The 12,258-nt window shown below is 46.8% G+C and overlaps 1 protein-coding gene across 2 annotated transcripts in view; it reads right to left on the bottom strand.

The window, feature by feature from the left end:
• Positions 1-266: 266 nt before the first annotated feature.
• Positions 267-12,258, bottom strand: part of LOC5568890 (proton-coupled amino acid transporter-like protein pathetic) — a 130,701-nt gene continuing 118,709 nt past the window's right edge. For both annotated transcript variants that reach the window (XM_021845772.1, XM_001658166.2), the window contains exon 5: positions 267-1,776. In XM_021845772.1, the coding sequence (XP_021701464.1) occupies positions 1,516-1,776 (261 nt within the window). In that variant the 3' untranslated portion in view covers positions 267-1,515. The remainder of the gene's footprint in view (positions 1,777-12,258) is intronic.

Genomic DNA, 12,258 nt, shown 5'->3' on the forward strand with positions numbered 1-12,258 from the left:
ACGGTCGCTTTGATTCAAAGAATGCTCCTCTGCTGTTGAACTGTGCGATGGACAACTTTCAAATTTTCTATCAAAATCGACACATTTTCGTAAAAAACCCGAATTTTGAGGTGCATTCCTAAAACCAACTATTTTCTGCACTGTGATTTTTAATCACATCTATTTAAAAAAAAAAATGGTCCTCAGTTGATCCGTAACTATGGGGTGACTGTAGATTAAATAGGAGAAAAGTCATCAAAATAATATGCATCTGCAACGCAACCGGGTTGAATCAATAGTTTATTTAGATGAATCACTTCCGCAAATGTGGTGTTCCGACATATCTCACACCATAACAGTGAACATAACTTATCTTACTATCTGCTTTATGTACTACTATCAAACTAATCGCTCTCTCTTCAAATCTGCCATGCATGGTTAAATATTTCTGGTTGTGTAATTTTGAATGTTTAACATTTCCATTTTCTCAGCGTTTCGGTTACTAGTTTCAACAGCCCTCAAGTGGAGATCCCATCCCGGTAGCCCCGATAACCTAATGTTCACAGACCATTTATACGGTAAAAGCATTGTATAAAATACTAGGAACATTTCAGTTCATGAGTTCAGCATCTGGTTTCAAATTTAAAGCTTTTTTTTTTGTTTGTTGTAATGTCAAATTCATTTGTTTTTTTGTCGTTACTCAAAGCAACTGGCTTTGGGTGGCGTTTGGAAGACGTTGGCGTCAAATTTTTAGGTCCTAAATTCACAGTAAGATTGTGGATGATTTTGAGTTTGCAAAACTTTTCCAATAAGTTCGATATGGTTGTCTCGTTATGAGCTGTTTCAATTTTGTGTGTATTCAAAGATTCGAGAATGTTTTTCGTCGACTTTGTTTCCTTGTCTATTGTTCCAGTTTTCACTAGCGTTTGCTTGGTTATAAATAAATGAAACTCAGTTAGGCCTTATGTGGTAATAAAATATTAGAGATAGGTTCAAAATCACAATTGTTTCGGTTCTACATCTAAAAACTCAGCTACCATCATTACGTTTAAGACTAATGAAATTCTGTTCTATGGGCTTTTTTTATTAAAAAGATTGTTTTGGTGAAAGAATTAAAAACTAATACCGAATCTGATTCGAACAACTTTTTTTCAACTTTTTCTAACTTTAGTCTAGAATTTTTTGAATACAACTTTCAATGTAACAAATAAATTAACGCTTCCCATAAAGGAAGCACAACTGGGTAGAAGTGTCACGTGCATTTGATGCCCCCGAATGGTTCCAGGTAACGATACTGGCTTTAGAGCGGTATGGAGAAGGTTCCTCAGGTCTCCCAGGTTGCTCACGAGAACCAGTTTCGCGTGGGTTCTGTTTTCCCGGGGCGCCGCAGCGCCAGGAATAAAAAGGAGGAGATTCGGGACACCACCACGTGCACTTCCGATCTTATACTGCGCGCACTTCCATGCCTCACACTTGATTCGGCGAGGACTGGAAGTGAACCCAATACGCCCGTTACTAAATGGGCCGAGTCTTCTTTTATACTTCCTCCAGATGCTGCGAGAACTCCTCGATACTAACGTAGGTACCGGTGATGAAGCCGACCACGCCGAACAGGATCAGGAAAATGTTCTTCCACAGGATCCAGTTGAAGCGTCCGTAGCCAGGTTTCTCGTAGAAGGTGACCAGTTCGATGACGGCCGGGAACATCATGCCGAGCGTGCTGAGACATACGGCTCCGATCAGCGTCACAAACGGTCCAATGTTGGGCAGGGCAGCCGCTATGAACACGGTGATGGCCTAGAATGGAGAGAATGAAGCATTATTTTTTTGGGTTTGAAAAAGATATGCAGAATTAAGGAATGAAACGTCTTGGAATCCAGCGGTGGCCTTTAAAACGATCTACGCTCGATAGCTTATTTGATAAGCTTATTCGAAAGAACTTCAGACGATCTAAACAAACAAATTTCAAATTTATTGAAATGTCTAAATATTGGTATAATGGAATAATCTGGATGGACTCCAAGCTGTTTCATCTTATATGTGATTTGTATGAACGATGCATCAAATAAGGTTTCCATTTTTTCGTCAACCATTAAATGAGCTGAAACTAACGAAGGTTGTGCAGTCTACTGGGAAAATGAGAACAACAGAATTGGAAGTTTTCCGACTATTCGATTCCCCAAATTGATATAGAAGAACAAAATCAGTACAGTTTTCTGTCCTTTGCATAACTTGGAAACGTCAGGCGGAGTGTTGCAAAGCCGTTTTTATCAGAAAACTGGACTATTCGTACTTTTCAAGGTTGCGATCTACTACGATTGTAAGATTAGGCAGAGGCCTTCCTTAGCCGAGTGGTTAGAGTCCGCGGTTACAAAGCAAAGCCATGCTGTGTCTGGGTTCGATTCCGGACGGTCCAGGATCTTTTCGTATCGAAAAATTCGTATTGAACATTTAACAGCGCTGCACATAAGCTGCGCACTGCACATAATGCAGGTCCCCGACTATATGTGCAAGATCTTGGAGAGTTACTGGAGCTGGAAGAAGTGGAGATGTCGGTGATGGAAACAATTGACGCAATCGAGGACTGGATGAGCGGATTCAAACTGCAGATAGCTCACCACAAACCAGAAGTGCTGCTAGTCAGCAACTGCCAGGCGGTTCAGCAGATAGAGGTCGACGTCGGAAGATATGTGAATGCATTGAAGCGCGTATTGAAGCCGCTGAAAGTAATGATTGACGATCGGGTGAATTTTAACGTTGATTGCTCGTGCGAAAAGTCCTAGAAGGCAATGAATGCAACAGGGAGAACATAGGTAATTCAAGCAGTAGTACGAGACGCCTGCTAGCTAATGTCTCGCCATTGATACTGAGGTATGGAGTATTTGCTTGGGGCAAAGCGGAACCGCGAAAAGTTGAACAGAGCGTTTCGACTGATGACAGTGCATATAAAACGATATCGTTAGGCGCTGTATGCGTTATAGTCGGTATGATCTCCATTTGTATCACTTTGGCGGAGGATATCGAGTGCTGTCAATGAATAAACGTTAGATATGTACGGAAAACGGTCATAGTCGGATTAGTCGCGAGGTTGCAGCACGAGGGACTGAGTGAAGAAAGGAAGATGGACCCACCGGCTTATCCCAAACCTGTCGACGTGGATGAATAAGAAGCATGGATATGTGAGCTCCTACCTGACACAGTTTCTATCAGATCATGAATGTTACAGAAAGTATCTCCATAGATTCGGGCACGCAGAATCACCACACTCCTCAAATTGCCCAAACATCGAGGAGAGGCCGCAACATGTAGTTTTTGACTGCCCAAGATTTGCGGAAATGCGGAACGAAATCCTCGGAAGCAGCGACGGAAATCTAAAACCCGACAGAAAATGTGCAATACGTCAAAGATGGCGAGAAGACCAGATGACGTTGAGCCGCAATCGGAGTAGGCAAGATCCTCAGTCGAGGACAAGGCCGAGTAGTTCGAGTGTCACGTAGTATCGGTGATGGATAGTCGGGCACCTGCAAACCGAAAGTATTCCTTCACCGGAATCGCAGGATCGACCTCGGCACCAAACCGACCAGCATCGAGTTAACGGTCGGGGTAGACTAGGTCCGCCGTCAGCGACATGTTGAGTAGATCGCAAATTAGCACCGGCAAATGGTCAGCGGGGCGCGCCTGTGAACCGGAAATTTCCCTCCGCCGGAATTGCAGGACCGACCTCGACATCTGCCCGGTCAGCTTCGGAGTAGAATCAGTACACCATCGGGGACTAGTTGAGTTGATCGCGAAGTAGCACCGACAAAAGGCCGTCGGGGCGCCTGTGAATCGGAAGTTTCTCTCCACTGGAATCGCAGGACCGACCTAGGCATCTGCCCCGATAGCATCGGTTCGGTAGCCGGGGAAATTTTCGTCGGAGTAGGATAGATCTACCGCCGGGGACTTTCCGAGTAGTACGTAGCGTATTACCGACTTGAGTCGTCGGAGCGCCAGTGAACCGGAAGCCATCTTCCAACCGGAATCGCTGGGCCGACTTTGGCACTCTACCGGTCAACAACGAAGTAAGAACAACGCGTGAGATATTCATACGTCGGAGAATTGCAAAGACGACTTCGGCATCCAACCGGTCCGCCCGCAGTGAAAGAAAAGTTCGCATCACGAAGCAGCTCATGAGTGTATACCAACGCATAACAAACATAGAACTGGCAGTGTGAGTATCAGGTATCAGGTATCAGAAGGCCGGCTCCAAAGGCACGTTCCCCACCAGTTGGGAGATTTGTGCCATCGCCATATTTGAGCCTATTTCATCATCTACCCGATGGGAGAGGAAAGGGAAGGGAAAGATGGGAGGAAATAGGAGTGGGGTCCCTTGAAGAGGGAAGATCGCATAAGCGAAATGAGAGCATGTAGCTCCATACCACAATGGGTTCGAACAGCGCCCTAAAAAGGGCACTGCAAAACGCATGAGCGTAAAGAGAGCCTATAGCTCATTACCACAGCGGGTTAAGAATAACAGAATGTCCTGAAGATTCAGGCTTCTGTATTCAGTTTCACTTAATAAGTGTTTACCAAGTAATTGGAATCGCATTTGCGCAAAAACTGGACAGTTACATATCAGGTGATACGAAGTTCCATAATCGGAGTCACAACTATCACACACAAATGAGTCAGCACGCTGAATATTTGCCATGTGATAGTTGAGTCGGCAGTGGCCTGTCAACGCTCTGACCAAGAGACTGCAATTCTGCTTTGACAGATTTGTTAAATACTTCGCCACCTTTGGAGATGGCTCAGTAATATACAATTTTGTTTGACGACACGACTCCAAACTATTCCAATATTGCTTGTGCTGAGTTGCCGCCCAAGAGTTTATCTGAAGCTTCACCCAGCACTTCGAAATTGGAATAGCCGGCTCAGGGCCAATGAAGTCATGCGATGCTCCATCGCGAGCTAGCTCATCAGCCAATTCATTTCCAGCGATGGAAGAATGGCCAGGTACCCATACAAGGTTTACAGAGTTGACTGAATTCAGTTCCTCAATTTGAGTTCGACATGCGATAACAAGCTTCGACCTTGAGTTGGCCGAAGCGAGAGCTTTTATAGCAGCCTGACTATCTGAACAGAAGTATATGACTTAACCCATTACGCGCTGTTGAAGTGCTGATTGCACTCCACACATAAGAGCAAATATTTCCGCCTGAAAAACGGTGCAGTTTCTACCAAGTGAGTAAAACTGATTCAGCCTTAGCTCACGAGAATATACTCCTGCACCAGCTCTACCTTCAAGAAGGGAGCCATCAGTGTAACATACTATATTGTTTGATATACTTCTTTCCAAATAGCCAGACGTCCACTCTTCCCGTGAAGGGAATTGTGTGGTAAATGTCCTGTAAGGAAAGTTACAAGCAATTGTGAGATCACTTGGAGCAAGGACAATTTTGTCCCAATTCACCAAAAGTGGAAACAACGAAGTGTGTGTAGATCTACGATTCACTGGATTTTTCTCCAGTAGATCCAGTACCCATAAACGGTAAGAGCAAGAAAGTGCTTCTTGTTTAAGATATATGTGTAGTGGCGCAACGCCGAAAAGGGCCTCGAGCGCTGCTGTGGGAGTTGTAGAGAACGCACCAGACATCGCCATCAAGCACATCCTTTGGAGATGGCCCAATTTTGATTGGATTGTTCTCACTTCGCCCTTTTGCCACCACACAAGACATCCATATGCCAATATTGGTCGAACAACTGTTGTGTAAATCCATTTGATATATTTGGGTTTGAGGCCCCAAGTTTTACCAAAGGTTCGCCGGCATTGACCGAAGGCCATACAAGCTTTTTTGACTCTGAAATCAATGTGAGCTGTCCATAAAAGTTTGGAATCTAGAATGACTCCGACATACTTTACTTGATCAGTCACATTAATCTCAGTGCCAAAAAGACGTAAAGGTCGAATTCCATCGCGGTTTCGTCTTTCCGTAAAAAGAACAATAGATGTTTTATTCGGGTTAACCGAAAGGCCATATTGGCGACACCAACTCTCGACTACCTGAAGAGCACTTTGCATCAGGTCGAATAGGGTGCTTATACACATACCAACTATCAGAGCTAGATAGTCGTCGGCAAATCCATAAGTTGGAAAACCGCAATTATTGAGTTGCCTCAATAGCGTATCTGCTACGAGATTCCACAAAAGTGGTGACAAGACTCCCCCTTGGGGGCATCCGCAAACACTCAATTTTCGAATCGCTGCTTGACGCAATGTCGAGAAGAGATGTCGGTTTTTGAGCATTTGATGAATCCAATTGGTAATCATTGTAGGTAGCCCATGGTTTCGTGCGGCTTCCAATATGGCATCGAAAGACACGTTATCAAAGGCACCCTCAATATCCAAGAAAACACCCAAGCACGATTGCTTCTGAGCGAATGCTTTCTCGATATCGTATACAACTTTGTGTAAAAGAGTCACAGTGGACTTTCCAGATTGGTAAGCATGTTGATTCACATGAAGAGGCATGTTTGCCAAATAAACATCACGGATGTGATGATCGATAATGCGTTCCAGACATTTCAGAAGAAAAGAGGTCAGACTGATTGGTCTAAAACTCTTCGCTTCCTCATACGACGCACGTCCTCCTTTTGGGATAAACTTTACAGTAATATCACGCCAGGATTTGGGAATGTACCCGGTAGCAAAACTGCTTACAAGTAGCTTTTTCAAAACATGTTTGATAGACTCAAATCCCTTTTGGAGCAGAACAGGATAAATCCCATCCGCTCCTGGAGATTTGAAAGGGGCAAAACTATTAAGTGCCCATTGAATCGATTCAGTAGTTACGATACTGCGAGCCGAGGCCAGAGACTCGTAACTACATGAAAAGACATTTGGTTCATCCGTAGATGCTATGTCAACACATCCGGGGAAGTGTGTATTGAATAAACATTCTAAAACTTCTTCATCGGAAGAAGTAAAGTCACCATTAGGTAAGCGAATTTCGTTCACTTGGAAATCCTTAGATTTTGCAAGAATTTTGTTCAACCGACTGACTTCACTCAAACTGGAAACATTTGTACAAAGGTTTTTCCAGCCGGATCGTTCAGCAGAACGAAGAGCCTTCTTGTAAGCCTTGCGAGCTGACTTGAACGACTCTGATCCAGCTGAACGGCGTCTGTTCCAACTCCTTCTACATTGTTTCCTGAGTCTAGTCAGATCGGAATTCCACCATGGGGTCCCTCTTGTAGTCTTTACAGACCGCATGAGGAGAGCAGAAGCAGGAGGAGGCAGCAGTGCACGTAGTGCCAGTGCTGGAAACCATATTTCATCCCCGGCTAACGCATCGGGTGAGGTTATGGATGGAGCGTGGTTGATGAGGGCCATCAATAAAAGTAGAGATGGGCTCTCTGCGATGGAAGTGGCTGCACAGCAGCTCGACTCCATAATTGACTTTGCGTCCTCGAAGTCTAACATCAGCAAGGACCTCAAGCAGGCCCTGTTCAGACTTCGTAAGTCGATGTTCGCGGCCAAGCAGAACCATGCTGAACCCATGGCGACTGTGGCTGCGGCAGAACCCGTGGAATTGAAGGTGCCGAAGTCTACCCAGACGGAGCCCTTCGTCTTCGCGGGTAGCCCCAAAAGTGCGGAAGCGAATGCTTACAACAAGCAATCGCAGAAGCGCGCGAGGCAGCCGTCAGGGGAGGAGCTACCCGGCGGTGCTCGCAAGGCCAGGCGGATATTAACCCCGAAAACCGGCAGAAGTGCCGGAAAATCGGACCCCAGCCAGGCGTCCCGGAAAACCGAGAAGGGTGGGCCCGAAAAGGCTGGCCCCTCACGGAGTGATGGGAACAGGGGGTTGCGACCTTTGAGAGGTCCTCAATCACCACAGGTTAGGGCAGATCAGGGGGGGGACGCCCCCTGGACAACCGTAGTGAGAAAGAAGAAGAAGGAGCGCAGGGATACCAGGCCTAAGAAAAGTAGGAGGGTAGGTGCCAAGCGCGAAAAGGGTGATGCGATCATCATCAAGACGGAAGAGTCCAAGTACTCGGAAGTCCTGAGGGCGATGCGCAGTGACGCGAAGCTCGCAGATCTTGGAGCCGACGTACGCAGTGTCAGACGCACTCGTACAGGTGAAATGATTCTCGAGCTTAAGCGCGACAAGGAGCGCAAGGGCGCCGCCTACAAAAGTTTGGCGGAAGAGGTCCTTGGCGAGGGTGTCGAAGTGAGGGCTCTGACGCAGTCAGTGACTCTGAAGGTGATGAACCTTGACGAGATCACCAACGCAGAAGAGCTCGTCACAGCACTGCGGCAACAGTGCGAGATTCAGGTGCCCACCGCTGCCGTTCAGCTACGGAAAGGTCCGGCAGGTACTCAGGTGGCCTTAGTACACCTACCTGTGGCGGACGCAAATAAGTCCGCTAAGGTAGGCAAGATCAAGGTTGGTTGGTCAGTATGCTCACTGAACATACATGAGCAACCGGTGATCTGCTTTAGGTGTAGGGAACCAGGACACAAGTCCTGGGGCTGTAAAGGCCCTGATAGGACCAAGTTGTGTAGGCGTTGTGGTGAGGAAGGTCATAAGGCACTAGGCTGCAAGAACCCTCCCAAGTGCTTGATTTGTTCCGGCAAGTCTGTGAACAACAATCATCCAACGGGAGGCTCAAGGTGCCCGACCTTCAAACGAGCCATTAACGAAAAGTCACAGTGCAGGTAACGCAGCTGAACCTGAACCACTGTGACGCAGCTCAGCAACTGCTGTACCAGGCAGTTGCTGAGTGGGGGACGGACATCGCCATCATATCGGACCCATACCGAGTACCCGCCGGCAACGGCAACTGGGTCGTGGATGGATCCGGAAAAATGGCGGCGATATGGACGACGGGTAAATACCCCGTCCAGGAGTTGGTGTCTACTACCTACGAGGGCTTCGTGATCGCCAAGGTAAACGGGGTCCTCTTTTGTAGCTGCTATGCGCCTCCGAGTTGGTCGACCGAGCGGTTCACGCAGATGCTGGACTGCATGACGACCGTGTTGACAGGGCGAAGGCCAGTAGTAATAGCGGGTGACTTCAATGCCTGGGCCGTGGAATGGGGAAGCCGTATCACGAACCAGCGAGGTCAAATCCTGCTAGAGGCACTGGCCGTGCTAGATGTCGATCTGGCTAATGTTGGTACCAAAAGTACCTTCAGCCGAAACGGAGCGGAGTCGATTATCGACGTTACTTTTTGTAGTCCTGGCCTAACGAGTAGTTCGAACTGGAGGGTAGACAATGCCTACACTCACAGCGACTAACTGGCGGTTCGCTACAGTATCGACTACAACAACAGCAGGCAGCGCGTAGAGGAAGCGGCTAGGTCACGGCCAAGCCCTCGTAGGTGGAAGACATCGTACTTCAATGACGAAGTACTTAGGGAGGCGCTCCGTCGTGAGCGTAACCTACTCGGCCTAAGCGGGGACGAACTGGTAGCGGTGCTTTCGCGTGCGTGCGATGCGACCATGCCTAGGAAAGTCCACCCTAGAAATGGGAGACCACCGACGTACTGGTGGACTCAAGCAATTGCGAACCTGCGCCGTGCCTGCCTACGGGCCAGGAGGCGGATGCAGCGAGCACGTACCGAGCAGGAGCGTGAAGAACGACGGGCGGTGTTCACCGCTGCCAAAGTCGCGCTGAAGTCCGAGATAAGGGCAAGCAAAAAGGCCTGCTTTGAGAGACTCTGTCAGAGTGCCAACGCGAACCCGTGGGGTGATGCCTACAGGATCGTTATGGCGAAGACAAGAGGTGCAATTGCTCCTACGGAGCAATCTCCACAGATGCTGGAGGGGATCATCGAGGGGCTCTTTCCGCGCCACAACCCTAGCCCATGGCCTCCTTTTGTAGGACAGCCGGGGATTGGGGCTGGCGATGAGGATAGAGTAACTGATGAGGAACTTGTAGGGATTGCAAAATCCCTAAGCATGGGGAAGGCACCAGGTCCGGACGGAGTTCCAAACCTGGCCCTCAAAGTCGCAATCTTGGAGGCTCCCGGTATGTTCAGATCTGCTATGCAGATATGCCTGGACGAGGGAGTATTTCCAGATGCGTGGAAGAGGCAGAGCCTGGTACTATTGCCAAAGGCGGGGAAACCACCTGGTGACCCGTCGGCGTATAGACCAATATGCTTGATTGACACGGCGGGGAAGGTGCTCGAGAAGATCATCCTCAACAGACTGTTGAGGTACACTGAGAGTGTAAATGGTCTCTCAAGCAACCAGTTCGGCTTCCGGAAAGGGAAGTCCACCGTAGACGCTATTCTGACGGTTAAGAAAACCGCTGAGATAGCACTCCAGCGTAAGAGGAGGGGGATTCGCTACTGCGCAGTAGTGACTCTGGATGTAAGGAACGCATTTAATAGTGCCAGTTGGGCGGCTATTGCCGATGCGCTCCTGCGTCTGGGGATACCCGAGTACCTGTACAAGATTCTCGGAAGTTACTTCCAGAATCGGGTATTAGTCTATGACACAGAGGTGGGTCGGAAGTGCTTTCACATAACCTCAGGAGTCCCGCAAGGTTCCATCCTGGGTCCGGTGTTATGGAATGTCATGTACGACGAGGTGTTGAGATTAAAATTCCCGGCGGGTGTGGTCATCTTTGGCTTTGCCGACGATATTACGCTGGAGGTCTACGGTGAATCGATCGAAGAAGTGGAATTGACTGCAGCCCACTCGATCGCAATTGTGGAGGAGTGGATGAGCTCCAGGAAACTGGAATTGGCTCACCACAAAACTGAGGCGGTTGTTGTCAACAACCGAAAGTCGGTGCAGCAAGCGGTGATCAGTGTAGGCGACTGCACGATCACTTCGAAGCGCTCCGTCAAACACTTGGGGGTGATGATCGACGATAAGCTTACCTTCGGTAGCCACGTCGATTATGCCTGCAAGAGAGCCTCCACAGCTATTGTGGCACTGTCCCGGATGATGTCCAATAGCTCTGCGGTGTACACCAGCAAGCGAAAGCTTCTGGCTAGTGTCGCCTCGTCCATACTGAGGTATGGTGGCCCGGCTTGGGGAACGGCCTTAAGTACCAAGAGCTACCGTAGCAAGCTAGAGAGTACTTATAGGCTAATGTGCCTGAGGGTTGCGAGCGCGTACCGTACCGTGTCACACGATGCACTCTGCGTCATAACCGGTATGGTGCCTATTGGTATCCTTATCATGGAAGCAGTGCCGTAGCGTGCGGTTGGCCAGGTTGGCACCCGCCAAGGGCGCCAGCCTTTGGGGGGCGCTAAAATGCATCAAACGAGCTAGAGATTTATTCAATTAGAGCTCCTCTCAGAACATTTTCTTTTTACACGGCTTTTTTCACACGCCTTTCAAAATTAACACGGTACTTTTTTTGCACGGAATTCGGAATCAACACCGATTTTTTTATCTTATTTACATGAATTTCGGAATTACAACAACATCTTTTTTTCTTATACACACGGATTTCAGAATTAACACGGTTCTTTTTACACGGATTCTAGAATAAACACGGTTTATTTTTACACAAATTCCGGAAATAGTCACATGATGCAAGGTGAGTTTTGGGAGGATTTCTTTTATAAACTTCTGAGCAGCTCGTCAAAATATTCAAAAAATATTAACTTTCACAGAAACCAGAACAACATTTTCAGAGAATTCCATGTCAGTGAAAAACAAGCACGAGCTTGGAAGAATTAATTTTTTTTTCCTAGTATGGACACGACTGATAATTGTTTATTTCTTTTTTCGAAAATTTTTGATTATGTGGAGATGATATAGCACTAATAAATTTTAAATCACTTTTCACCTGTTGGGTGTTCTAGAACTGTTGCAGTCTTACTCTAGTGAATTACTTGAACAAACATCACTAAGAACAGGCTATTGAGTGAAAAGTGTTTAAAAAATCACATCGAATTCTGCGATTGTCTCTATCGCTTTTTATTAATCAATAGAATAATTTCCAATTTTACATGTTACTATTTAGGAATTGAAGTTCTTAACAATATTTCGTCGAAACAAAAAAAATATTTTTTGATTTAACTTTATTTAAAGGATTTGGTGAATTTGCTTCCATTTATTGGGAGGCTCTTGGAAAAACAACTAAAAAAATGTTTTGAGGAGGAGTTGTTATGCAAATTCAACATAAGGTTTCTAAAAGCCTCTGCAATTATTTTTGAAACCAATGTATAAACATTGTATTCAAGACATTTATAAATTAAAACAAATGGTCCAACGATTTGAAGAAGAATTTCTTAGTTGTTTCTGCAGATGCACCTCATGAATTTTCTTGT

This window comes from Aedes aegypti, chromosome 2 (assembly GCF_002204515.2).
Source record: "Aedes aegypti strain LVP_AGWG chromosome 2, AaegL5.0 Primary Assembly, whole genome shotgun sequence".
NCBI lineage: Eukaryota > Metazoa > Arthropoda > Insecta > Diptera > Culicidae > Aedes > Aedes aegypti.